The following is a 27,721-nucleotide window of genomic DNA, read 5'->3' on the forward strand; positions in this document are numbered from 1 at the left end:
ATGGTCCTCCAAACTGGATCAAGAAAATAAAAACTTGTTTTGAGAGTCATTTGCTCAGCAGCTGAATAGGGGCTGTTAAGTGAACTTTTTCATAAATTGGAGTTTGCTGTATGCTATCAGAAGGAAAATAACTATCATGCAGAAAAGGGCCACAATGTTCTCCCACATGGCCCAATTGGTAGGTTCGATGCCCTGGCTGCAGAGGTATGTTTCACCGTAGCACCTGTTAAATAATAATACAGAAAATATATTCATTAACTGCCCAAATGTTGGACTGGTACAAATTTAATCTCATTTAGACCCAAATGCAGAAAATGCTAACAGATGTAAGGCCACACTAGTTTTTCAACTGTGAAGGTAAGCAAGCCCTCTTATTTACCAAGGAGGTGTTCTTGTGGCATTTATACCCTTTCTTACTCTATTTTCATGGATGTATTCTTACTGCCTTTAGTACATCCCATTTTGTAATTAAATCAAATGTGATTCCTGTTGAAAGATATGGTTGCCACCAAGCTGGAATGTTATCCTTTTTGCCAGTTGCCAGAATTGAAACATACAAAGCCAAAAAAATTCCAGATGAGCCATTCTTGCTTGTTATTATATGTATACGCATATGTTAACACATGGGAATAAATATGCTGACTTTGTGCTTGATAGCAAATTTAGGACTCAACCCTCCACCTCCACTCAAAATGCTGGTGTGTGTGTGTGTGTGTGAAATAGGCATGTGTGGCTACCATTGTGAACCATCCTCATTCCGCTCCTAAACTACCTCTGGCCTAGCCCACTTCCTGCCCCGATCTGACTTACTTGCAATAGCAGAGGATGGTGGAAGTTCTGTGGGTTGTTGTTGCCCTGGCATAGCTTCTGGGCATTTGTGCTGGCAGCTGTGGCCACAGAACAGCAGAACAGCTTTCATGCTGTTGGGCCCCAGTTTCACTGTGGTGGATCATGAGATCCACCAGCGTTAAGGCCAGGTTAGGCCTGGGCTGTTTTTCTTTATTTTATTGTGTGTAAATTTCTTACTGCCTTTCTTGTGTGTATATTCAAGCAGGTATTCCTTGATCAGTTCCATTAATTAAAACAGCTTGAATTTCAATACTCAAATGATAGTTAATATCCTGTATCTCCTCTGGGCTTGATACGGGGTTGTTGATACCAGACCTTTATGAGGCAGGTTGATCTTCCCCTACTGAAAATTGATGACTTTTCAGTTGTTTTTCCAGAATACACAATGGTGTGGGTGTGTGCGGTGATGTAAGAAGAGGTACTTCTTGTGAGCAATGAGCATTCCCAAATTTAAAAGGACACAAGTACTTCTATAAGAGAATGTATGTATTTTTCCACCTACAAATCAATAAGCTGACACTTACGTTCGCTCAAGCTGAGAACTTTGGGAACAACTGGGCATTGGTGGGTACACTGTGGTATTATCGCCACAGAACTTCAGGTCTCTAAATTCATTTACTTGAAGGGCCTGTGCAGAAACCAAATATGAAATCAGAGCAGCAGTAGCAACAAAGAAACTTCACACTATCCAGCCATATTTACCCAGTATGTGTATATTGTTAAAGGAATCTGTAGTCAGTCAGTACTGCCTCATTAATAGCAAACTCACCCAAGCACCTTTTCATTTCATAAGTAAGAGCCCAATCCTATGGGCCTTCAGCACTGACTCTGGGTGTTGTAAATGTGCTGCAAGGCATGCTTAAGGTAGTGGGGCAGGAGGGAGTGCTGGAGCTGGGCCAATGCCACCTGGCGCTGCACTTCAGCGCCACGTGGATGCTGACTGGTGCTCTTCCAGCACCGGCTGGCACTGAGTATTTTTGGGGTGGGGGGAGGCAGGGAGTGAGTGGAATAGGGTGGAAGGAGGGGAGGATTGGACCTGGAAGGGGGTGGAGATGGCAGCAGGTCTGCTGCTGTATCCTAACCTTCCTCCCAGACTGGGTAACCCAACATGGATCTGCTTGGCTCTGCACCTGCTAAAATGAAGGTGCAGAGCTGAGGAGACCCATTGCAGCCTGCTGCTGTCTAACCAGGGTAAGGGAGCAAACACTCCTTTCCCCTAAGGAGATCTCTGGCAGTATCCCTGCACCCACAGGATATGGCAGTCACCATTTTGGCGCTACTGAAGCTGTGGGCACCAGGAATCATAGGACTGGGCTGTTAGGCTGCAATCTGGGTCTACTTCTCCTTCTCTTGCCCATTACTACTTAAGTCAAAATGAGGTGACAGTCACCAATGTTGACATGGCTTACAAGCCAGTCATTATTATTTGAGATCACTACCAACCCCCTCCCCCAAGTCCTCGTCTCATGCAGGGGCCCAAGGAGAGAGATGGTTGTCTCTTATTTGATTGGGTTATGATGAAAGTTGGAAAGAGGAATTGCTGTTCAGAAGAGACTCCTGCTCTTTCTTATATTCTTCCAACTGCAGGAAAAACGAGAGCCCCAGGGAAGGAACCTGCATAGCATGCAACCTGAGAAAGAGCCAGGGCATTTGCTCCGATGAGGATGCTTGTGGTCACTGCATTGGGTGTTTCTCTTCAGCCACAAATAACTGTCAATGAAGGGGAGAGAGGAAATGCAGGCACAACACATCACATATTTTGTCTGAAGAAGCATTGTGGGGATAGAGACAGTAGCGTAGCTAGAGGGGGAGGCAAAAGGGGGGCAAACCAGTAGCATAGCTAGAGGGGGCAATATGTAGCTAGAAGGGGGTGCAAAACAGGAAGTACTGCAGGTGCAGCAATGCACCCTGTAAGTGCCCCCCCTTGCCATCAGAGCCATTCTGGGTAGCGACAGCAACACTCAGGAGTACCTGCACATTGCCATCACTGTCTGGAATGGCCTAATGATGAGTGGGAGGGGACGTTTACACAGCATGTTGAGGAGCCTGCAGTACTTATTGTTTTGCACCCCCTCTAGCTATGCTACTGGATGGAGATGCAGGGTTGCTTCATTTAATTGTGGCCATGCAGTAGTTATAGTGTGTAGCTTTAACCCAAGAAAAAATGGTGAATTATGTGCAGCGCAATCCTATCTTGTGCTGGAACAGGCAGGCCAAGAGGCTTGCGTTGTATCCAGTTCAAGATAGGGTGTCAAAGTGGCTTAGCCAGAGGTAAGGGGAAACTCTTCCCATTACCCCTGGGGTAAGCCACTGCAGCCCTTATGGGTCTCCTTGGACTTGCGCCACCTCCTGAGGTGGCACAAGTCTGAGGAGAGTGGAGTAGCTTGCAGCTGCTCCACGCTGCTCGGGAACGGGGGTTGGGATCTGGTATAACAGCCAGATCCCAGCCCTGCCTCTCATCCTCTGCCCCCAGGACTGCCCTCCGCTCACCCTCCCCCACCCTGGAACGCTTCCCTCCCACCTCCTCCCCATCTCCTCTCTGCCCACCCCAGAACCTTGCATTGACCAAGCTCACTCTGCAAGCCACCACGGAGGCTGGCTGCAGCCTCCATGCTCTAGTGCTCATCCGTGAGGTGGCACAGCTTGCTCCTGAGGGGGCGCAAACATGCTTTACAGCACATTTGTGACCCTCCTAGGCTGGTGCAAGGGACTTATGCTAGCCTAACGTGAGGTTAGGATTGTGCCCGTCTTGGAAAAAATCAGAAAGACTCTTTCTGCTGGAGCCTGGAAGCTGTAGCTGAAGTGTAAAAAAATATTTTCAACATATCAATTGTTCAGATGAAAGAGTAGAAGAAGTCAAAGAGTTATTGAAAATGAATATATATAATTATAGCATTCTTACCGTTAGGCCATATCTGGGAATGCTGAAGTATTTCAGCCAGTTCAACCAGTCCATCACAGATGGAAGATTCACTAATAAGCCAGAAAAGATCTAGAATTTTATGGGGGGAAAGATGCATTTTAATACATTGTTCAGGAGAGTGTTCATGATTCAAGAATCCCACTCAGGCCTAAAAGCAACTCCCTGTCATAATATTCTCTGTCCTTAGTTAATAATTTCTGTTACTGCCTTAGATTATTCTAAGGTCGGAATTCATGGATCAACATTCCAAATATGAAATTATAAATCAGTGCTAGGAGAACTGATCCCAAACTAACATGGTACACACACACACACACACACACACACACACACACACCACTTACCAACATGAAGACAAAGCAAATAGTGATCAGTAGGTTGGCAATGGCTACCACATCCATCCCAGCTGAAATAGCAAGGGACATTGAAGTGGCTGTGTAGGACACACATATTAGTGTCAACATGAAGAAGAAGAACCGTCCAGCAATGGCCTGATAACCTGAAAACAGCAGGAGAGGTTGGTCAGACTACAAGGCAGAGATCCAGAAAGGGCCAAACAACGGCAAATATTATTTAGGAAAGACACTGAACATGGTTTAGAGAAGAGAAGCACTAAAGTTTAGCACTTGCTTCTGGAAACTGTGACCTGGACACATCTAGTCAACTGGAAGCACTTGAGGCTACTGCTTGTATTTAACCAAATGGTCAATACCAAATATAAAGAGAGCCCCACTGGATCAGGCAGGAGGGTCCAGCCAACATACATTTTCCAGCATTGGCAAGCCAGATGCTTCCCAAAAATCTACAAGCAGGTCTTTTCCTGTTGTATGCTCCAGCATATACCATCACTGAAGATCCCGTACAGTGAAGGTAACCTGCCTCTGAAGAGTCCATTCAGCTATCACGAGTAATGGCCATTGATAGGGTTATCTTCTGCAGATTTGTTTCAGCCTTCAAAAACGGGTCAGTTTGGTGATGCCCAGCTGTTGTCAGTCTATTGCATGAGGAAAAATCCATCATACCCTTTCCCCACAGTGATCTCCTCGTCTCATTGACATTGTGCTTCCTGGCAAAGCTTCATTGTGTTCTGATGTCTCCTCAGGAGTTTATCTCAATGTGAAAAGATCCCTGATCCCTCTGACTCACATTCCTTTGTAGTAGTTATACTGGTATACTGCAATCCATAACTAGATGCAGAGAATGGCATGGAAATTTTTGTGGTACAACATCAAAATTTACAGCTGAAGAAAAAAAAAATAAAGGAACTGTAAATTTCATTACAGTATTTACCAATCATCCAGTAGGTTATACATGAAAATATAATTGCAGGCATTGTCCTCATAGGTATTAGGTCTCCGATCATCAAAGCCAGGAAATATGCAGACACTCGATAATATCCACTAGTATACTGGTGGCTGTGTGGACAGGAAGGAACATGAGTTGCTGGAAAGGCACAATATTATATAAGTATATACTGTATATCAGAAATGACTAATTCAAAATAAAAATGGAAAAATCTACCTAAGTTCAAATCACAGGGATGCCACTGACTTGTGGTGAGATTAATCTATCTTCAGCTGTGAGCCCAACTTTTAGTCTGAAGTAATACAGCCCACAAGCTTACTATCTCAGGAAGAGCTAGGCCAAAACCTCAGCGTTTCTCCCTGTGCTGCCCACCTCTCTTTGTCATTCCCCAGACACTAGGAAGGAAGGAAGGAAGGAAGGAAATGAGATGCCACAGAATCATCAGCTATTCCAACAAGCTCCCCTACCCCATATTCCAAATTCACCCCCCCCCACCTTCCCCACCTTACTTATTATCTAGTAAGGAAGTCTGATACTTACACAAATAATTTCTTATCCCTGATAAACAGCTCAATAGCTGACACACTGGAGAAGCACTGGTTTGTGGTTACGAAAAACAAAGATCCGACTCTGAAAGAATGAATCAACATGAAGTCAGTCATTTTCATTCATTACTAGAAGTGTGGCATCCATCAATGGGTTGGGTTTCCATCTGTTAAGCTAACCCTTCTTGATCTCCAGTTTTCAACCTGTGTAAAGGAGTAGTAGAATTACGGATACTTGAGAATGAGAACTTCAGCCTGCTGTGTGAAGCAGTACAGTGGGATAAATACACATGAATAGAGTTCTCTTTTGCTTGGCCACTAGCTCTCTAGGTGAGTGAATGGCAGTAGCGATTGTGGCAAGGAGGAGGAGCTACCACTTGTTTACTCAGAGAGCTGGCAGATGACCAAGTGGATGGCAACAAGGAGGGGACAAACTGAGAGTATCTTGCCAGAGGGCCCCCCCCACAACAACCCGGAGCCAAATCTAATGGGAATATGGTATTCAACAAAGGAAAAAAAAACACACTGGAATGGTTTCTGTTAATTACCGATTTTGAATGCCACTTTGATCCTCCTTTACACCAAAGAAAATTGCCCCCACAATCAGTGCCAGGACAACAGTGACAAGGACCTGGAGCAGAGAAAAGGAAAAGAAAAGGATGAATGCCTCAAACGTCCATCAACACAGCCTACCTTTGTCTGTTTTGTCATGTTTTAAACAATTCAAAACAAACAAGGCAATGACTTTCATTAGCTCAAGTTAACTTCTGTTGGCAAAAAAAAAAAACATGCAGAATTTCTAGTGACACAGAACTTCTTGGCAAGAGGATGTGAAACTATTTAATTCTCAAGGATACAGAAAACGCTTACTTATTGTGCAAATGTTTTGTGTCACTATAGGCAAGTAGAATTGTAAAATGAAATCCTCTCAGGCCCACATTTGTCCCACATTTTCCTGCTCCCTGTAACTATAACTGTAACTCCCTGCAGTGATCCAACAGTGCCAACATGGTTTCCGCTGTATCCCATGGGGGAGTTTCGGCTTGTTGAAGCCCCTTTGGGGAAGGGAAAATTTGTTCCCCTTGCCCTGGGGTAAGCCCCAGCTGCTCCCATGGGTTAAGTCAGACATGTACCAGTGATATTGCTGGTGCAAGTCCATGTTGATCCATGAAGGTGGATCAAGGCCAGGAAGTGAATTAGGATTTGGCAGGTGCAGCTGCAAAATCCACCCTTTCCCCAGGCCCAATTCACTTTCCCCCTGTCATGGTCTTACCTGCACTGGCGGGTGTCTGCAGTCTGTTTTCACACAGACCCTGACACTCTACTGTTGCATTTGTGACAGCCACAAAGAGTGTTATGCCAGCAGGATGCCATATTAGTGGTTTGCAAACTTTTTAGCACTGGGACCCACTTTTTAAAATGACCCTCTATTAGAACCCGCCTAGGTTTACCAGACTGTTAAAAACAGGAGATCTAGAAATAAATAATATTTTACTTTTTATGTATAAGTAATAATAACCAGGAAAAAAGACCCTCAAACATTTATCTCCCTGTATTTATACAAACTGCAGGAGCTGAGCTCTTTGCAGAGTAATTAGCAGCTACAGCTGTTGTTTTCAAACTCCTAGGATCGTGCTGCTCAGAGGACAGCTGTCCACAGGGCTCCCCAATGCTGCAAAAGTGAAAGTGGAGCGATCACGCTCCACTTCTGGTTTAGCAGAAGCGGAGCGCGATCGCTCCACTTTCACTTGTGAAGCTTTGGGGAACCCTGCAGACAGCCACACAGGGCTCCCTGCACCCCTGGGAGGCTGCAGGAGGCTCTGGTAAGTGTACCCAAGCCCCTGCAGCCCCCCTGAGCTGTGCAATCCCGGGGATTGCACCGTTGCCTCCTCCTTGCCTTCTGGCTGCCCCCACCCCTTAAGGGGAAACAGGCCAGGAACTACAGGCTGGGGCGTCGTGATGCCCCAGTCTGAAAAGCCCTGAGCTACAGCATCTGATTTTTGAATAGTCTCAGGGCTTGAGGCAATTTGTTATCTGATCTTTCATCACACTTTGGCAACCCACCAAATATCAGGTCGCAAACCACCAGTGCGTCCTGACCCACAGTTTGGGAATCACTGCTACCAGTATACTCGATACAATTTCACGAAAATAGCAAAGGATAACAGTTGAAATTAAAAAATAAACAAAAAAAGTGTTTGAGGATGTGCGTGTGTGAGCAGTTTGAAATTCTTCTGAGGGTGCATGAAGCATAAATGTCTGAGAATCTTGGGCCTAGACCCTCCAGTCCTAGACATAGTAACAGGGCAGGAGTCTGGATATAGCATACATTTTAATTTAAGAGACTAAGGGCCCAATCCTATTCAATTTTCCAGTGCTGGTGCAGTTGTGCCAGTGGGGTGTGCGCTGCATCCTGTGGTGGAGGGACAGTCACTGGTGCTTTCTCAAAGTATGGGAACAGATGTTCCCTTACCATGGGGTAGCATTGTGACTACACTGGAGCTGGAAAGTTGGAAAGGATTGATCCCTATATTAGCAGGAAATGCTGACTCTTACTTGTGCTACAGATGCTTGAGGATTTCGAATGAGGTTTTTGAGGGAGCGTTGGGACACCCAGTAGAGTTGAGTGAAGAAGCCATTTGCATATGTCACTTGATTAATATGTCTGCGCTGCTTCTTGGAGTTCCCTTGGGGTTTTTCCAATTTCTTTAGCTCTTGCATGGTGGTTTGGCACTGGCTGGATATCAGGTATTTCTCATGCAGCAAGTCCACCACTGTCTTCTCCTTGCATTCCTGTTCGGTGTTATTCTCATTACCAGTCTCTGAAGCAAAAGCACCCAAAGAGAGACTCCTTATTATTAGAACTTTATCAAACAAAGCTTTTCAGCAATATAAATGGCAGATCCACAGGTGATTTAACACAAGAGGAATTAAATAAACCTCTTACCCATGTGGTTTTGCTCTTCTCGTTCCTTGAACTTCTTATCACCTTTGCTTGCTGCTACAGCAGTGGAATCACCATTGATCACGTCAAGGAAGAAGTCTGCCGGGTTGTTGAAAGGTTCACATTCATACCCTTTACAAAGAAAATAAAATAAACTTGTGTAAGCTTCATACTTAATTCCATTTTTAAAAAATGCTGTTTAATTGTTGGCTGCTGCTTCTCCCTAGCTTTTCTTATGACCCAATCCTAACCAGGCCTTGTGCCGCTGGAACATTCATTCCGGCAGCATAAGGCCCTTTATGGCTGTCACTAAAGGCAACAACCCATTTGTCATGACCTGGCCTCTGCGGCAAGTAGTGAGCAGCTGGGTCAGTGTGCCAGTGCACTGGGAAGTGTGCACTGGGAAGTGACTGGGAAGTCAGTGTGCCACTGCACTGTTAGGTTGCTGCAGGGCGTGAAGGGAGGTGCAGAAGGGGCATAAGAGGGCAGGGAGAAGGGCAGTTTGGGGCAGGAAGAGAACAGTATCAGCAGCAGTGGTTAATGCCAATATCTAACTCCCTTCTCGGCCTCAATCCCCTGACCCAGGTCCATGTGGTCTTGCGGCAGCTATAGAGCCATCCCAGGTCCAAGTATATCCACTGGGCTGGTGCAGGCTTCCCCGGCGCAAGGAAACTGAGGAGGCCTCCTGATGCCAAAACTCCCTTGCAAAACTCAGTGGGTGCCATGTTGGTGTTGCTGCATTGCTTTGCTGGGAGTTGGATTGAGCTATCTGAGCATATTTTGCGTCTTTAGATCAGAATGTAAACGTTGACATAAAAAAAGTATCTTTTATTTTGTATACCATTTGGCTTTTCATTTGAGGGTCTGTACGGCAACAATCAAATTTCGGTGACAAAATCTGAACTTGGGCACAAAAAAGCACACATCTAAACATCAGATTTTAAATTGCTGAACATTCAGATCCGACAACTTGAGATCAAAAAATGATGCCAAATTAAACATTTTGTTGATACTGTATTTCCTCAATGCTACACCTCTTCAACGCATGGGAATTATCTTGTCTCAGTAATACAGATATTGGATGAGTGACAAAATAGCATACCTGAGTGCATTTATAACTTCAGTTGTAATGTGAGGCCTGAAAGTAAATGATTTTAGAGCTGGTGTGAATCCAACACCTAATGTCATTCAGAGCTGAGAAGCAATCCCAATACTTAAGCTCCATGTTCTGAAAACCTTATCTTAAGAGTAAGGTTAGATATGGTGTTTCACCCCTTTAAACTACATCTGAACTTAAAAGTGAAGAATTAATTAATATCGGCAATGGAAAGAGCTTTCTCCTCCTGTTATATAGGCACTCCTCCCATGCTGTGATAATCATATTGACCGAGCAGGTGTTCCCACATGATCAAATTCACATAAGTTACAATTCCTTCATGGTCTGGCTTATTCTTGGCTCCAGAGTCCAGAAGGCACTACAGATAATTCTGTCAGTGTTGACACCTGGTTGCTGGAGGTGCTCGGGGAAAGTCGTAAACTGGGCTCTCCCTGACATCCCTCGCCTGCCCCAATATGCATAGGGCTCTAATACTGTCACCAGTACTGAGGGGTCAGAAATTGGTCTGGTCAAGTGGACCCTCTGAAAGGCATGGCTCTTGGTCAGAGCCCAACTGAGCCCACTCTTGAATCCTGTACATATAAGGCTCTAATCTAGGGTTGTATTAATATTTTGCATTTGTGATTTAATATTTTATGGAACTTTTTGGAGCAGCAATATAGGACAGCAATGTGGCCTTTTCAATTTGAAAACGATTGCAATTAAAGTCTTTCCAGTTTAAAATGTCACTGGACTATGGATAGTGTTTGAAAACAGTGTTATTTATTTTTGTTACAGCTTGGTAAGTGTTCACAGCAAGCGGCTGTCCAGCTGCACTGTGTGCCTATCTCTCAAGGCCAGAGCGGAGGCACTCCCAGGAACAAAGACGACAGACGGCAGAAGTCCTCCACCAATGTCTCTTTACTATGTACAATATATACAGCAACAGTCCAGATAACACACAATCATGAATCACACTGACGTAGCCTTCAGCACACAATCCACTCTGCATCTCCCACACTCCAGCTTGCCCTCGCTGGACTATATACTGACTATAACCAATCAGAGCGTACTAAAAGTGCAAAGTCACTCTGATGGCATATGGGGTGACTCACCAGGTGACAGTCACCTGGTATGCATCACCAGATGTTGCATCATCTCCTCCCATGATGCTGTGCACAGTCAGGCCAAGACTTCAGGGCCTGACACTATCCAGCCTGCAAATTACCTGCAGGCCCGGGGATGATCCCATAACAGAGGAAAGCCCAATGTGTTCAGTGAGACTGAGGTTGCAATCCTAACCACACTTTCCTGAGAGTAAGCCCCACTGAACAAAATAGGACTTACTTCTGAGTAGACCTGGTTAGGATTGTGCCCTTAGGCTGTAATCTTATCTTACTTACAGGAAACAAACACCTCTAGCTTAATCACTGGAAACAAACACCTCTAGGAAATATTTTCTTCTTTTTAAAAGTATTCTGAAGATTCTAAAACTTAGCAGAAGTTCCAAATACAGTTGACAAAGCCAGAGAGCATTTTTCTTCACAGTAAAATCCATAAAAGGAAGAGAAACTATTTCCTTTTTCTTCCCTAGTTCTGCCACACAGCGGCTTAATTACATATATGCAGACAACATAGACTTTATGCTTTGGGAAGCCAGGTAATGTGAGCTAATTTTAGCTATTAGAAATTTAGATTTCCGATTGCATGATTAACTTAGTACAATCTATTGCTTGGTCCAAATATAAACAGCATGAAAAACAATACCAAACCCAGTGCAAAGCTTTAATAGGCATTCAGGAAGCAAAGAGGCATGATGCTGAGAGACTTGAGATTGGATACCGCTCTGGTTTTTAAAAAGTTCATAGCTACTTTAGGGACCTCCAAATCTGATTGGGATTGGGGGATGAGGCAAAGTTTTTCCCCAGTATTGTATCCTGATGAAAATCTCACACACCCATCAAACTGTTAAACCCAACCCAACACATAGTTTCAGTTGAATCTCCAGCCCCTCCCCACTTTGGATGCTACTGAACTTTTGAAAAACTTCTGCTAATCTGATGTCACATCTGGTCTGGCCCTCTGTGGTCAAATCAGCATAGTCTGATATGTCTATAGGTCACAGACAGACCATGAACAAATGCTGCCTGTTCTTGCTATGTATAGCCTCTTGTAATAACAGAGCACACTTACCAATAGAACGGAAATACTCCAATGCTTCCTTGGCTGGGCCATGATACATCACCTTCCCCAAAGCCAGCAATGTTAGACTATCAAAAAGCTTGAATATGGAATAACGGGGTTGATGAATGGAGAAAATGATGGTTCTGCCTCTTCTGGAGAGCCTAAGATGGGAAGCCAAAGCCAAAGTCTCAAACCTTGCTACTGTGTGTTTTAGTTACAGTGATATGCAATAGCCCCCCAAACTGACAAAACTGCAGACTGTCTATACAAACTCACATCTTCCCTATACACACTTTCCCCACCCATTTGCATCTGACTTGGAGTGACAGCAGACCAAACGCCCTGTCACCCTGGGAGATTTGTGATTCCCGTTTTTAAAAATACACCAACTAAATGCTAACAGCAAAAAATAAAATAAAATAATGAAGACTTCTGTAGCACGTTAGCTACCTAACTAAGGACACAATCCTAACCAGGTCTACTGAGTCCTATTTTGTTCAATCAGGCTTACTCTCAGGAAAGTGTGGTTAGGATTGCAGCCTGGAGGTGGGCAGGGAGTGGGAGGCAGGGCCAGGATCCGGCATAACTGCTGGATCCTGACCCTGTTCCCGGGCGGTGTAGAGCGGCCCCTGGCTGCTCTGTTCTGCTTGAATTTGTGCCACTTTGGCCCAAATCCTAACCCACTTTCCAGCACTGGCTTAGCTGTGCCAGTGGGACGTGTGTTGCATCCTGCAGTTGGATGGCACTCAAGGAGGCTTCCTCAAAGTCAAGGAATGTTTGTTCCCTTACCTCAGAGCTGCATTGCCCTTAAGTCAGTGCTGGAAAGTAGGTTAGGATTGCGCCCTTTGTCAGGTAAGTAATGTTTGTGCATGTGAGCCTGAGATAAGGAAAATGGTGTGAGGAAGAAAGGGGTAATACACCTCTTCCCTGTGCAAAATGATCACCAACACAAACAGACAGGCACACACTTGTGGTTGCATTTTGGAGACACTTAAAACATCAGGAGAGCAATCACAGACCTCCCAGCATAATGTGCAGTTCAGTCCAAACACTAGTGCTTTTACTGAATGCTTCATCAGCCCCAGGTTGTTATCATGGTTTGAGGACATGGAACGATCCCTTTGAATCACTCCTGCAACTGCAGATTTATTTGTTTGGACCCTTTCTGCTCTCTGGTTCCTTTTATCACTCTTCTACAAGACGTAGTTCTCTTAGGTTAAAATTAATACCCCTGCTAGGTGTGCATAACATGGTATATCTTATGAGATCTGGCTACAAGTAATCAGAGGCTAGGCCAGTAGGAATTCCCTCCAGTGGGGGAGACTGCCAGGTTCCATCTAGGTTCCGTCTAACTTGACAATCTGAGGGAATCCCACATCAACAAGTGAGCTGTAGAAATCCAGAGCAGCTTCTGGATGATTGCAATTCACAGATTTGTGAGAGTATAAGCCATGTATTTGCAGAGACAGGAGTGACCTATAAGGGGCAGCCTGCGCTTTCATAAGGTTATATGAGTTGTAGCACCAGATATGTTACAAAACCTCTGGTCAGTAAAGGCATCCCATCTTCTCCCCATCAGCTCAAAAACTAGGGGAAGAGTTCTCCTTTGTGCTTCTGCTGCAGTGCTGGTGCCAAGGATCTCAATTCTGATCTTCTGCAATCCTAAACCATTTGGACATCTCCAAAGGTATGTGAGAGGATCATCCTGAGTGCTTTGAGTTTTAGCTTTTGTTTGCAGCGCTTACCTCTTCAGCAGGAGAAGCACAGCGTTGGCAGTACTGGCATCTAGGCCTGTGGTGGGTTCATCCAGGAACAACACTGGGGGCTCTGTGATTAGCTCCATTCCTATGTTAGTCCTCTTCCTTTCTCCTCCAGACACCCCTCGGATCAGTTCAGTTCCTACCTGCAAAATAAAATGAGGCAAGCTGTTGCCTTCTATGCACCAGTTCTTTCAAATGTCTGCTGGGAGTGAATATTCTGAAGGCTTCTGCCCCATATCTCCCTGCACAGGAGGGGCAGAAGCCCCACTTCCCCCTAAGATGGCAGTATGCAAACCACACTATATGGGGGTACACACGTGTATTTAGGTTTAGACTAAACACTGAGGGGAAGCAGAGAGAGCTTTTTTTTTAATCTGTGCACTTTCGTGACATAAGGGCTTCACTTCTGAAATTCCTGTTTTTCCAAAGTTGCCCTGAAAAAGAAAGGGGGGGAGGAAGGAAAAAGTCTAGCTTTTCCCTCACAGAAACTATCCATCATTTCAAGATGTGCAGTGTTCTCCTGTTAGGGGCTTCCCACTGGTCCCCAAACAAACTTATTTTAAAGGGTCTCTTTGACCTATACAAGATTATCACCACAACGGTCATTCTCTCCCCACTGCCTTATAATAAGGATCAAACTAGATATGCATAGGCAAATGCATGCAAAAGAAGCATACCTCCCACAAAAATGCCCTTTCTTTCACCCCAAACAACCATGGGGAGAAATGGTGAGACAGAAGCTATGGTATCCAGCAAGGACCAGCCCATCCATGAGGCCAACTGAAGTGGCTGCATCATGCACTATCAGACATGTGTGTGCATGCGGGGGGGGGGGGGGTTGTCCACTTCTATCTGCACATTCACCTGCACTGCTCCTCCTCTCCCACTCCCTGGTTTGTAAAAACAAGAGTTCAGTTCTATCCAGTTCCGATTGACAATCATTAACCAACAGGAATTATTACAATTCCTTCTGTAACTCAGATTCTTCTTAATCTTGTTCTTCTTGTTCTTTGTGTGTGTGTGTGTGTATTTGTGCATGTATGTTTTAAAACTTTGTCATGAAGAAGCACTCTTCTCCTGAGGAAACCTGTCTTCTTCTCCTAAATGGTCATGCTCCATGAATATGGAGCCTGACCTAAGAATCAGCCTGTCATATCCTCCTGTCCAGAGCTCTGAGTCACATACCATGTGTAGCATTCCCCCCTCAAATGTATTTTGGAGCTCCATAGCTATTTGGTTGACCAAAACCGTCTTGGATCCTCACTGAGTTTAGCTCACACATGGTCATTGATCTAGTGGGTCCACCTGACTTGGGAGCAAGAAATTTGTAAGCTTGCTAATTTCCATTCAGCCTAGCCAAGCTTGGGAGCTAGTTTCCCCAAAATGGGATAAAAGAGAGCTGACCAGCTGGTTGAAGTTGCAAGAAAAGGAACGCTGGTGCTGTCTAGTCAGAGCAAGATGAATTCCTAATGCTGTTGTCTTCCATTTAGGTCAAAGAGAAAAGGAGGCAGCATGATGCTGAATTTCTATAAGTGCCTCTAGCAGGTAGGATAGGGTAGTTATAATCTGGTACTTTATTTTGAACTTTGCATCTTCAAGCAGAGAATTTGACTCTTTGTTGTCTATCCCGTGTGCTCTTTTTAAGCCCATACACAATGCTCGTGTCAGTGACCCATGACATTTCAGGGTCCACAGCAGCAAATCAAATGCTTCTTCATGGTACTACAAATATCAGTATAAAACAACAATTTGCTATCCTAAGAGTTGCAAAATTTATTTGGAAAAAAAGAGCCAAGAGCAAGAAACACAATGCCTAAATGATGCTAAGAATCAATAGAAGAGGATCACTTCAGAAAAATCTATTGATTGAAAAAAAAAGCCTGTAAAAACATCATGTTGCCTGCCTCCTCCTAAATCTAGCTTATTCATTTTCAGCTTTCGGATTTGACAGACATTTTGGCATGCGAGACCCAAATGCAGTTAGGTGCACAAAAACCTTAAAGACTATATTTCATTGGTGACACTGCTTGTTATGGTTTAGAACAGGGGTGTCAAACTTGTTTCATACAGAGGGCCGAATAGCATTCATCATCTCTGCTGAGGGCCGAAAGTGATGTCAATTGATAGAAAGTGATGTCATTGAACAGGTCATAACCAAAAATAAACACTTTTTCTCACTTAGCTGCAAGTGACAGACGAGAAAACATGCAAATCTTGGTCATATTTCAAGATAAGGGACAGCCCAATTTTCACGTGGATTCCCCTTTCAGCAGTAACACCTCAGCACTGCTTAGAAGCTGAGAGCCTGAGGGCTGCATGAAAAGCTTTCAAGGGCCGCATCTGGCCGCTGGGCCTTATGTTTGACACCCCTGGTTTAGAAGGTCATAAGATTGCGTTGCCCATCTCCTAAGCCAAGTTAATATGAGCAGCAATTAGGGTGACCAGACATCCTCTTTTTCCAGGACGTGACCTCTTTTTTTAGCCTCATGTCCTGGAAAAGAACTTAAATGCTCCTTTCCCCTATGAACGGACCCCTGCAGGCAGAACAGTCTTGCAATTAGTAAATCATATGTAATAAATTATGTGTAATATAGTTTTAAATTTAATAATAAGTAATCTAGTGTTTAAATTAATCACATCAATATATGAGTGTTTTTAGCTTTTATTTTGCCATAACCTACATTTTTCTTGGATGTCCTACATTTTGAGGTGCCTTGTCCCTTTTGCGGTTACGACATCTGGTCACCCTGCCAGCAATATATTTCTATGATCAAAAACCCTGAAGAAGCTATCTCTAAGCTGCATGTACAATGCCATCATGAACAACTCTATAGGCCAAGACCAGCACTCTGCAGCGAGTCCAATGCACACCAGTAGTCAGTGCAGCTGATGAAGGAAAGGAAAGCACTTCAGGCAGTGCTATTAGCACTCAGATTGTCTCATGCTAGGCAGGGACGTGTGGTCAGCTCTGCCTGCCAGCTTAGCCTCCCCTGTGACTGAGCACATGCTCCACCCAGTTTCTGAGTGGTTGCTCGATCACAGGGGAGGTTGAGCTGTCACTGCTGCAAACTTTAGTCTCTCTGAGAGACTCTCTCAGACTGTCCAAGTCTCTTGGAGAGACTACAGCTTGCAGCAATGGCAGCTCAGACTCCGCTGTGATTGTGCAGGCACTGGGGCTTCCAGATAGCCCCCAGAATGCCTTGTGGCTGTGATGACACCTGGAAGCTCCATGCACTATGCCTCCCCAGCCTTGGGCCTTACAGTGCGTCAGCGATACTTGGGGGATATCAGCAAATATTCCCTCCCCAATTCACTGCAAGTATGTCATGTTCGGGCACAGCATCTCCCATCATTTCCCAGGGTATGCTCACCTTCATATCAGCCACTTTGTTCAGTCCCAACTCACTGATGATCTGGGTCACACGCTCTTTCTTCTCCTGGAAGCTGATCGTGTCAGGGAGCCGCAGAGCAGCCGAGAAGAGCAAATTCTCCCTCACGGTCATGGTGCCCATGACAACATCATCCTGAAAGCAACATAATTCTTAATAGCAGAAAACAATTGTCCACTGCCTCCCCAATGTCACTATTTGAAATTCAGATGCCCATTTTTGCTGGTCCTGAGCCTGTGCCGTGAGCACTGATCAACCTAACAGGCAGATGTTCTGCATGTGAAGCTTTTCTTGGCATAAAGTTATGATGAAAGCTTCACATGCTTAATTTTTGTGTGTCGGGCTGTTGTTCAGACAGGAGCAGGGTAAGTAAAAAATTGATGACTTACTAAGCTCCCCCTTCTCCATGCACTGGCGTCGCTAGGGGGGTGCGGGGGGTGCAGGCCGCACCAGGTGATGTGCGGGGTGATGACGTGCTAACATCGCGGCTTTAGGAGCCACCCTGTCATGCCATACACCGTTGGAAGCGGAATGGCCAGCGGAGTGCAGTACAAAAAACAGAATTGAAATCACTCCTTTTGTTCAAAAGTTAAGGCCAAAACACCGGAAGAAAAAAATGCATGGAGCCCTATGGAAAGTGAAAGTGAGCCGTATTGCGTGTTTACTCGCGAGTAGGTGTACTTGCCATAGTCCATCGGAAAGGGCAGGCTGAGAGGACTCCAAGGATGTCAGAATGGTCCTGATCGAATGAATGCATCCTCCCAAAAACACCCGAGGAGGTCCCTGCCTCCCTCTCAGCTGCGGAATGAAGTCATGTGGCCACGTTTACTTGCGAGTAGGCAAACTTGCCTTAGTCCATCAGAAAGGGCAGGCTGAGAGGACTCCAAGGATGTCAGAATGGTCCTGATCCAATGAATGCAGCCCCCAAAAACACAAAAGGGAGAAGGAGGTCCCTGCCTCCTTCTCAGCTGCAGTCTATTGAGCCCTATGGAAAGCCAAGCAGCCTCACGGTCGTGTTTACTTGCAAGTAGGCAGACGTGCCTTGGCTGCTGGTCAGGTCAGGCAAAGGGGAATGTGAGGACACCAGAAGGGTCCCGATCCGATGGCGCTGGAGATGCTCCAGAAGGCAGCCTCCCCTCCCACTAAAAAGGACAAAAAAGAGGCTTGAACTGGTAAGGGGAGAGTGATAGAGATTTTAGAGGGTTAACTTATCTTCTCTTGTTTGAGAAAAATAACTGAAATTAGAGCCGCACCCCATGCAGTGGGCAGGGCAACAACCCAGGTGGTGGGCATGGTGATGTACCATCGCCCTGCCCCCACTGGTTTTTTGGCTGTACCTCTTGTTAGAGCACAGATAGTTCAATGTGGTTTGTTTCATTGCATTCTGCATGAAATTACACATTGATTGATATATAACTTGATGGTATTATTCCTCCAAACTCTGATTTTAGTGATTTTGAAAACTTGTAGAGTCACACACACACACACACACCCTGTGTCAACTTACTAACAACTTATTGCAGCAATTCTCAAACTTTTAGCACTGGGACCCACTTTTTAGAATGGCAATCTGTCCAGGACCCATTGGAAGTGACGTCATGGCCAGAAGTGAGATCATCAAGCAAATTAAAATAAATAATTATAAATAATTAAGTTAAAATTAAAGAAATAATTAAATAAGGGGGAGCCAGACCTGTTCCACCAAGTGAATCTATTCTGAAGTAAGTCCTACTGTGGTCAATGGGGCTTACTCTCAGGAAAGTGTGGGTAGAATTGCAGCCTGTGAGCCCAATCCTATGCATGCCTCCCGCACCGGGTGACACAAATCCTAGTGACGCCACTGTCTCCGTGCACCCATTTCTATGCTCTTCTGTTAAATGGCTGTCGGCTACTGCAAAATCTAACTTGTGACTTCCTGTTTCATTCTCTTGCTTGCTACAGAGCATGGATTTGTTTGTTTGCATTTGGTGGTCGTTTTGCAACCTGGAACACAAACTGGAAAACCAGAGAATGTAGTAGCTAAAAAAAGACCCCAAATCTTTATAATCAGAAAACCATGTTTGGTTAATTTGCTTTTTGGAGGACTGCAGTTCTCAACACTTGGCCTTCATTGATTGTTTCAAATCCCATTCAATATCTGGGAAATAATTAACTATCTGACTTTCATGAACTGCCTGCCTATGTTTATCTTTCTCTTTCTTTCAAAATGTTCCCAGACCCTGATGCTTTCTAGCCTCCTCTGCTCATATAGATGCTAATTTTCCAGCTTTGCCCTGTTGCAATATTCTCAGTGGGGCACTGTGTCTTTCAGCCCAGGCATAATGCTGGAAGACATGATTAAAAAGCTCCTCCCCCTCTCTCCCACTCCCACTCATTGAAAGCCACAGGGAGGACAGAATTTTCCAAAGGTAGCTGCAGCTTATGCCACTATCCTGTCTGGACCCAAAAGGCATGGCATGAACATTGGAACAGCCTGCCATCAAATTTAAATGAGTCTGTTTGGACAAACAAAAGAACCCAGACCCAGGGGTGCTTGTGCTAATCCAGTGTTGCCATATACTTGTCTTCGTTCCAGGGGCTGCAGCAATAAACACTCTGGTTGTGCTCCAGACATCCATCCTTCTCCCAGTCTAGAGCTCTTTGTCCTCTTTCATCCAAGAAGTGGTAAACAAAAAGACCAAATCAAGAGCTTGGAAAGTTTTCAAAGCAGGTAGAATGCTGAGCCCACAATTCTATATTTTGAAGGAGTGAGAAAACCCTTGAGCCAATCAGGACTCACCCCTTACACATCTTCAAAGAGTTTGTCATTGCTTTGTTTTGGAACTCCCATTTAAAAAAATCTTGCTTCACCCTCAATTTGAGTGGTTCCCCTGTGCTTGTGCAAGTTCCCACTCTGCTGCATTTAAAACATCTCCATATTCCAACCCAGGGGTGTCAAACATAAGGCCCATGGGCTGAATGTGGCCCTCAGAAACAATTTATCTGGCCCCTGTTATAATTGGGCTCTCCCAATGTGATAATTGGGCTGTCTCATATCTCAAGAATATGAACAAGATTTGCACATTTTCTATTATTATTATTATTATTATTATTATTATTATTATTATTATTATTATTATTATTATTAACAACAACAACAACAACAACAACAACAACAACAGTATTTATATACCGCTTTTCAACAAAAGTTCACAAAGCGGTTTACAGAGAAAAATCAAATAACTAATGGCTCCTTGTCTGAAAAGGTCTCACAATCTAAAAAATGCAAAACACCAGTAGACAGCCACTAGAAAAGACACTGCGGGGTGAGGAGGGCCAGTTCTGTCATTTGTAGCTAATGAGTTTCTGTATGAAAACAAAGTGCTTATTTTTGGCCATCGTCTACTTAATGATGTTACTTTCTGCTTAATGATGTCATGTCTGGCCCTCAGTAGGCACCATGAATGCAAGTTCAGCCCTCTGTATGAAATGAATTTGACATCCAACCAGTTGCCTTAAGCTTGTACGGTGTTGCTGTCCTTCAAGGGAAGCAGAGTACAGTTTGCAGTGACATGCACCCAACATCTACCCATTAATTTCATTGGTTTGGCCCCCCACCACATGACCTAATCCTATAGGGCACTTAGAGTGATGGAACTCCTTAGAGTGATGGAACCACTGCAAGTGCCACTGCGGTTTCATAAATGTTGCACTGTCGTCATGCACATCAGAGCCACCGGCGCAAACAACTGGAGGCTCAACACACCCGCCAGAGACAGACAGAGCCTGCATCAGAACAGGTAAAGTGATGACAGTAGCAATTGTAGAGGTGTTTGAAAATAGTGTTATTTATATTATTCAAAAGTAAGCCCATTGTGTTCAGTAAGACTTAGGCTGTAATCCTAGTTTACTCACTGGAAACAAACACCTCTAATCATGGGTGGTTTGGGATGGGGAGTAGGAGGTTTGGGGGTAGATGTTGGTGGCAGCAGCTCATCCTGAATTCTTTCCCAGCTGGCCCAGATCTGCCCCTTGAGGAACCTCAAATTTTTATGCCAGCCTCAAATTTTTATGCCAGCTGATGTAGGTTTGAGGAGCCAGCCTATGTTAAAAAATAAAAATTTACTTATCTTTCCCATGCCATCTGCTGAACCTACCCCACCTCCCTCCAGCATGCAACTTGTTCTCTGTTTGTGGTGCTAAGTACTCTGTAGTGGCAGGAGATAGGCTTGAGCCATTGGTCACTCAAAGATCTTGATCCTTAAGGCTTTGAGTTGCTAAGCTTGCCTGGTGATCAGCATTCATAACATTAGCAATCAATCATAATAAAAGCATAATACAAATAAATAATAAAAGTCAATCAATCAATAAAATAAAAAATGAGCACACAAACACCACACCAAATAATAAAGTGACAGTTTTAAAACATGAACATTTAAAAGTTCAAAGACTTGGCTGCACATTGGTGCTACTGGGGAATTAAAAAGCCTGCTTCTTTTGTTCTGTTTTTTTGTTACCACGTAAAAAAGGTAAGGTAGCTTGAATGCTTATACTGGTTTATTGCAGCATATATTGTACATACTGCACAATATGTACATATATATTGTACTATATGTACACATAAGTTGTTTCCACACCAGCTGTTTAGTCTGGACTTGCCCGTTTTTGTTTGCTCATATTTTATAGTTACGTCACTGCCACTTCTTGCATTCTAGGATTAAGGGTGGTGACCAGTCACTATCTCAGCCTCACCTACCTCACAGGGTTATTGTGAGGACAAAAAAAGGGGAGGAACCATGTACCCTGAGCTCCTTAGGGGAGGTGGTATAAAAATGTGGAAAATAAATAAATAGGAATTGTTTCACAGAGAAAACCAAGGCTTTGCTCCCATTGTTAACATCAGGGCAGAAACAGAGTTATGCTTTGTAAAGTTGTAGATTGGTTCTTGGCATCTAAATCTACCAGTTTCATCTGAGCAAAAGGCAGCAATTTTGCCTTCCATCAGAATTCTGGGTACAGTATTTGGAACGTTGTCTCATAAACCATGTCTGTCATGTTTTCCTTTTCTTTTCCAGTCATTCACTCAGGATAAAACACTAACCTGGACGACGTATCCTGATATACACTTGAAATTTGGGGGTTGTGGGATGCCATCAATGAGAACATCCCCAGACAAGCCAGCAGGGTCCTTTCGAGCAGCCAGAACATCTAGGAGACTGCAGACAGGAAATCCTCTGTCAGGTTATTCTGTTTTTGATAACATTATCTCCAACTGTGATAATGATTAACACAGCAAGGTCTGTTTCAGGATTCAGCCTCTGAGGTGGTCGTAGGGCCTGTGTTCCTATGCAGTTATGAAGCAGAGGTCTGAATTCTCTCATAAACAGAGCTGTTTCTTTGAAACAACTCCACAAGAAATTCAAATTCTGCACTAAGGAAAAGCCCAGGTCTGCCCATTGTATGACCAGCAAATAATGCTCTAAAAGGAAATGATAGAGGAGCAGGCGATTCAATCAGAGCACAGTGACTTCATTCCCTGGCTAACTAGTGGTGCCACATCTTTTATCTGGGCTACCTCCATGCTTATAAGAGCAGGCATGACTGAAGGAAATTCTAGGAGGAAACTGGGCAAGTGAAGCTGTTCCCATCATGGCATTCACTGGCTGGGAAAAACCTCACTTCCTGTATTTCTGTGTGGCGTACCACTGTTAAAGAAACAGGAGCCATGCCAGAAAAAGTTGGTCAAGCTGCTTACGTGTGAATGCTTATAAACAGGCACTTAATCCTGCAAGTACAATTTGTCTGTGAGTAGGATTACCCTGTTTCTTTTAACCAATTCGCAGCCTGCTTTGAAGGTTGCTTTGAAGATCAAGGAAGTAGCCATTCTGGGAGGGAATGCTTAACTCTTTCTTTCCTTGCTTTTTCTCCATTTAAATCTCCTCCTCTCTGGAAGCTGTTGTTAGCTCTATGGGAAGCGGAGAAGACATGTAGAATGCGGTTGCTGTAGTTCTTCCCAGCAGCAACTTAGGGGTGGTCATGGTTTAAATACAGGCAAGGGCATGGAAGGGAAAGGGCTTGATGATGATGAACAGTATTTATATACCACTTTTCAAGGGAAAGTTCACAAAGCGGTTTACAGAGAGAATCAGACAAACAACTAATGGCTCCCTGTCCCCAAAGGGCTCACAATCTAAAAGGATGCAAAAGAACACCAGCAGACAGCCACTAGAAAAGACAGTGCTGGGGTGAGGAGGGCTAGTTACTCTCCCCCGCTAAATAAAAGAAGAGCACCCACTTAAAAAGTGCCTCTTACCCAGTTAGCAGGGGTTAGATCTCTCTCCCAGAGTAGTATTTACCTATCTTCAAAGCAGTCTCATGTGGTTGTGAATTAGATACAAACTAAGGGAGATCCTAAGCACAGCTCTCTTGACTCACTTCTAGTTTGGCCTTTTAAATAGATACTCACGAAGATTTGCCACTGCCTGTTGGCCCAAGGATAGCATTCATGCCTGGCTTCATGATGCCACTAAAAATAAAAGGAGGAAAGGAAGGATTTCAGTTGATCAGCCATTGTTTGTGAGATCTCAGTGGCTGAAAGACAACAGATTTTCACTGTGTAATAAACCACAGCTTCTGTTATTCTGCTCCTCTTTTATGCTTCTCTTGCAGGCTGGTTTGTATGAAATCTGGTGCAGAATCTGGATTCCTGAAAAATCTCTTTAATGTTTAAAAAAGACTAAGGACCCAATCCTATCTAATTTCACAGAGTCACAGAGATAGTCACAGAGGCCACCTCAAGGTATGAGAACATTTGTTCCCTTACCTCAGGGCTCCATTGTGGTTGCACAAATGCAGGAAAGTTGGATAGGATTGGGTCATGAGTCTGTAGTTCACATTGATATTAGAGACACTCTTAAACACACAGACGTGAAGTATCAAGAAATGCTCAAATAGTCTGGGAATGGAGTTTCTGCATGGCTGTCCCTCTGTTATGGCTTCTAGGTATGTCTTCCCACCCATATCTTTAGCCATAGTATAGATCCCTGCCACCAAAATTCTAGGTGAAACCTTGCCTAGCTCAAAATGCAACATTCAGACTGAGCAAATAGAAGCAAAACAATAATTGGCCTAGCTTCTAGGTACATAATCTAAGCTGTCTTGACTCACTGTAGGAGTATCCTTCAATCATTTCCAATATATAACTGTCCATGCTTGACAGCTGACAATCTCTTATGTTGTTTCCCAGGTTTATTTCCTTGGATATCTTTCCAGATAAACCTGAGGATGACCCTACACACATGATTGCTTGAGATACCAAAATGGCACAAGCTTGGCCTGATCTTTGCAGAAAAACGGTAGCATTTAGCAGTTCTAAGCCTACTGACATCATCCTGCAGGGAACAATACATCCTCCTGACCAGAATATAAACTGGAGTGTATGTCCCTGTAGTAAGTGGGGACATCATATTCTACTTGGGTTCTTATTTCCTCCTAAGAACAAAACAGTAAAGCCATACTGGGGTAGGTTCATGGTCTGGGAAGAAATATAAGTTGTGGAAATAAACAGGCAAAAGGCAAAACCAGATACTGAGATAAGAATGGAATGTCACCTCCCCCCCCCCCCCCTTCCAGTGGATGCTTTTAAAAAAAGGTTCTTCAAGGGTGATTCCAGAAATCGGCCAGAATTGGACACTGGCTGAAAGTTCCCACCCATCAGAAGGTTCATCTGGCCTAGGAGCTGTTGGAGATATAACATATATATGGGTGTTATCTTAGATTATTAAGCTGTAAGGAATTAGAACATTCAACTTTGCACGTGCTACACTGTTAGTAGTATTCTTTGTATTTCTTTTTTATTTTTTAATGTATCTTTAATGTTGTTTTTTTCTTATTTTATTTCTCACTGTGTTTTTTCTTTTTCTTTATTAGTATTATAATATGTAAATGAAATTTTTTTAATTTATAAATGAAATTTAAGAAAAAAGAAGGTTCACCTGGCCTGAATTTTCAATACCAGTGACAGTGGTAGTGACCATCTGGAGGTGCAGGCACCCAGTGCAGGGCATCCAGCAACTTAATGCCAACACTGAGGCCATTTCGTAACCCACTGGTGACGCCTGCTTCTTTTAGAGGTTATAGAATCATACAATTAATAAGTTCAAAGGGATCCTCAAGGTCATCTAGCCCAATCCCTTGCCTGTAGCAACCTTATGACCATCCTTCAAGAACAATATCTCCTGTACTTATGCTTTCTTATTCCACCCACCCTCTTTTCCAACTTCCACCAAGCCTAATTACATCAGCTGGGAGAAAAAAGTGGGCTGGAGCTCTTAAATGGTACATATGTCAAGGGGCATTCTACACACAAGCACAGAAATTCATTTGCGAGTATGTATTTCTGTGCTTTCGAACCTGGGCCACTAACTAGGTAAATGACATGGGTTTTTACGTCGAGAACCACATGCATATGAATAAATAAAAACACTAATTATGCCTAGACAAATTAAAAGCAAGTAAGAAAAATACTTGTATGTATGTATTAGTAAAGGTTTCTCCTGCGCAGGTTTCCTCTGTAGAGCCATGTATGACTCTAGGGGGCGGTGCTCATCAAGCCAAGGGAGCTGGCATTGTCTGAAGACATCTTCCATGGTCATATGGCCAGCATAACTAAACACCAAAGCGCACGGAATGCTTAATGTATGTATTAAGACAACTAAAATTAACAAACACAAACCCACAAAACCTTAAGCATACAACGCAATTACACACTCTACAACATACAACAAACAATGAAAACAGACATTAAAAGTTATATAGCAAGTATGGAGTCCTAAATCTAAATTACTTTGTTTTTCTGCAAAGTATTAATCAATAAGACTGATTAATTGGCAGGATGCTTCTAATACCAACTCACAGCCCAACCCTATCCACACTTTCCTGGGAGTAAGCCCCATTGAATCTAATAGGACTTACTTCTGAGTAGACATGCAGAGGATTGGGCTGTCAGTCATAATTAAGTGTAGTGGAAAAAAAGCATCTTCCTTTTTTTCCTGTTATTTCCAATGAATCCAGAAGAGGAACCTTTCAAGGCTTTTCGAAATGGTTTCTCCATGTCAAACGTTTCATTATACATAAACTTACTATACGTTATGAAGGATTGTCTTCTTCACCACTGTCCGCTTACACGGGAGCCCACGAGACTGCTTGATGGAATACTGGATGTTGTGGAAGCTGACAACTGAGCCCCGTGGGGACCGGAGAGATTCCCTGGTTGGGACTGAACGCAAAAAGGTGCCCCCTGGTTCTGCTTCATCCACAGGACTGCATCCCTTGTTGGTGATGCCGGCCATATGTGAAGCTGCTGCATCTTTGCCATTGGCACCAAACTCTATTGGGCCAACGCTAACAAAGTCTTTGTTTTCAGTGGTTGCCATCTGTTGGAACTGCCTGCAATGTAGAAATGCTTTGAATTTACTTTTGAACTGAACATTTGCAACTCGAGTTTAGCCATCAACTTCGAACGTCTGGAACATCTGGAAACTCAGATCTTATAAATAATTTCTTCTGTGGCACTTTTACAGCCCAAACCTAACCAACTTTCCGGGGCCGATGCTGCTGCTATGCAGCCCCGGTATGCAGCCCCGAGGTAAGAGAATCAACATTCCCTTACCTTGAGGAGGCCTACTTGACTGCCACCCCCACCATAGAATGTAGCACGCACCCCACTGGCAGGGCTGTATGGGCCTTGGAAAGTTGGTTAGGATTGGGGCTATAGTGTACAAAGTTCATTATGATATTGTCTCTTACACAGTCTCGTAGCAATTTTGTGATCTGGATTTTATTCTTCATTTTTGCAGAATGGGGGAAGTGAGCCCCCAAAATAGTGCTTTGAGGTAGACTCTTGGGACCTAGCCATTTAATCATGTCCCATTCTGCAGAATGAACAACCTGATTGCCCTCTGCCCTATTCTGATGGAGCCCCTGAGCAAGAGCTACATGTCTGATTAGAAATTCAAGGGCTTGTAAAAATACTTAGCTAGCATCTGTTGTACACTTCCTATTAATTTTAGTGGGGTTTTGACACAGAACAACTCTCTTGTGATTTATGTCCATTGCCAACAACGTCAATTACATTCTCCTAATTTCAAGCAACTCTCCAGAAAGTCACCAGCCTCAGAGCTGGTGTAACACAGTAAGCCAAGAGAATATGCCAATAACTTCTCAACTCAGACCTTATTTCCACAACCAATTTGCATATTAAGTCATTATCTCACATCCTCAGATTGTACCACTCCAAGGTGACGATGATGATAACAATAGTCTGTCTCGAGGGACCATTAAAAGGTGAAGCATATCTGGGACACTTTGCAAGCACAGAATAAATGCTAACTTTTGTTATTCATTCAGAGTCTCCTTTGCTTCTGTGCCCTCTGCTTTGTTGTCTGTTGTATAAGCAAACGCAGAGGGCAGTGGCACCAGGAAGAGCTTCTCAGTAATGATAGGTAAGGAGAGACCTTACATTTGATCAGCTTGTGTAGACTAAGATACGTATTCAAGTTAGAAGCAAATCACACCAAACTTATGATTGGCCATATCTAACTGCACAATAACTGGAAGGGAACATTCATGTCCTCCTTCTGCATTAGGTATTGTAGGGAGAAGGACAAAAAACACTCCTGTCTTCACATAACAGTCCAACAGCTCCCCTATTCCTTCCAAAGGTCAGATCTCAAAACTCAGCCACATG

At 43.9% G+C, this 27,721-nt stretch overlaps 1 protein-coding gene across 2 annotated transcripts; it reads right to left on the bottom strand.

Moving 5' to 3' along the window:
• LOC136644736 (broad substrate specificity ATP-binding cassette transporter ABCG2-like) lies at window positions 1–26,285 on the bottom strand. 2 transcript variants are annotated; one of them, XM_066620836.1, is made up of 15 exons: window positions 26,116–26,285; window positions 23,441–23,500; window positions 22,076–22,190; window positions 16,978–17,130; window positions 13,592–13,749; window positions 11,856–12,007; window positions 8,612–8,698; window positions 8,179–8,444; window positions 6,171–6,253; window positions 5,618–5,707; window positions 5,063–5,187; window positions 4,117–4,271; window positions 3,752–3,841; window positions 1,424–1,477; window positions 1–258 (listed from the first exon to the last, which is right to left on the bottom strand). In XM_066620836.1, the coding sequence occupies exons 2-15, from the start codon at window positions 23,491–23,493 to the stop codon at window positions 76–78; spliced, it is 1,764 nt and encodes a 587-aa protein (XP_066476933.1). In that variant the 5' UTR covers window positions 23,494–23,500; window positions 26,116–26,285; the 3' UTR covers window positions 1–75. The 2 variants fall into 2 exon arrangements, with proteins under 2 accessions (XP_066476933.1, XP_066476932.1); XM_066620835.1 differs by having other exon boundaries at window positions 1–223; window positions 1,374–1,477.
• Between the last annotated feature and the right edge of the window lie 1,436 nt (window positions 26,286–27,721).

This window comes from Tiliqua scincoides, chromosome 3 (genome assembly GCF_035046505.1).
Source record: "Tiliqua scincoides isolate rTilSci1 chromosome 3, rTilSci1.hap2, whole genome shotgun sequence".
NCBI classification, from domain to species: domain Eukaryota; kingdom Metazoa; phylum Chordata; class Lepidosauria; order Squamata; family Scincidae; genus Tiliqua; species Tiliqua scincoides.

Excerpts from the sequence above, each read along its gene's own strand:
- LOC136644736 (XM_066620835.1), bottom strand. The coding sequence starts at position 23,493 with ATGAAGCCAGGCATGAATGCTATCCTTGGGCCAACAGGCAGTGGCAAA. Across the intron at positions 13,750-16,977 it reads ACAAAGTGGCTGATATGAAG|GTAGGAACTGAACTGATCCG; the intron begins GTGAGCATACCC and ends TTTATTTTGCAG. Across the intron at positions 8,445-8,611 it reads TGCTGTAGCAGCAAGCAAAG|AGACTGGTAATGAGAATAAC; the intron begins GTGATAAGAAGT and ends CTTTTGCTTCAG.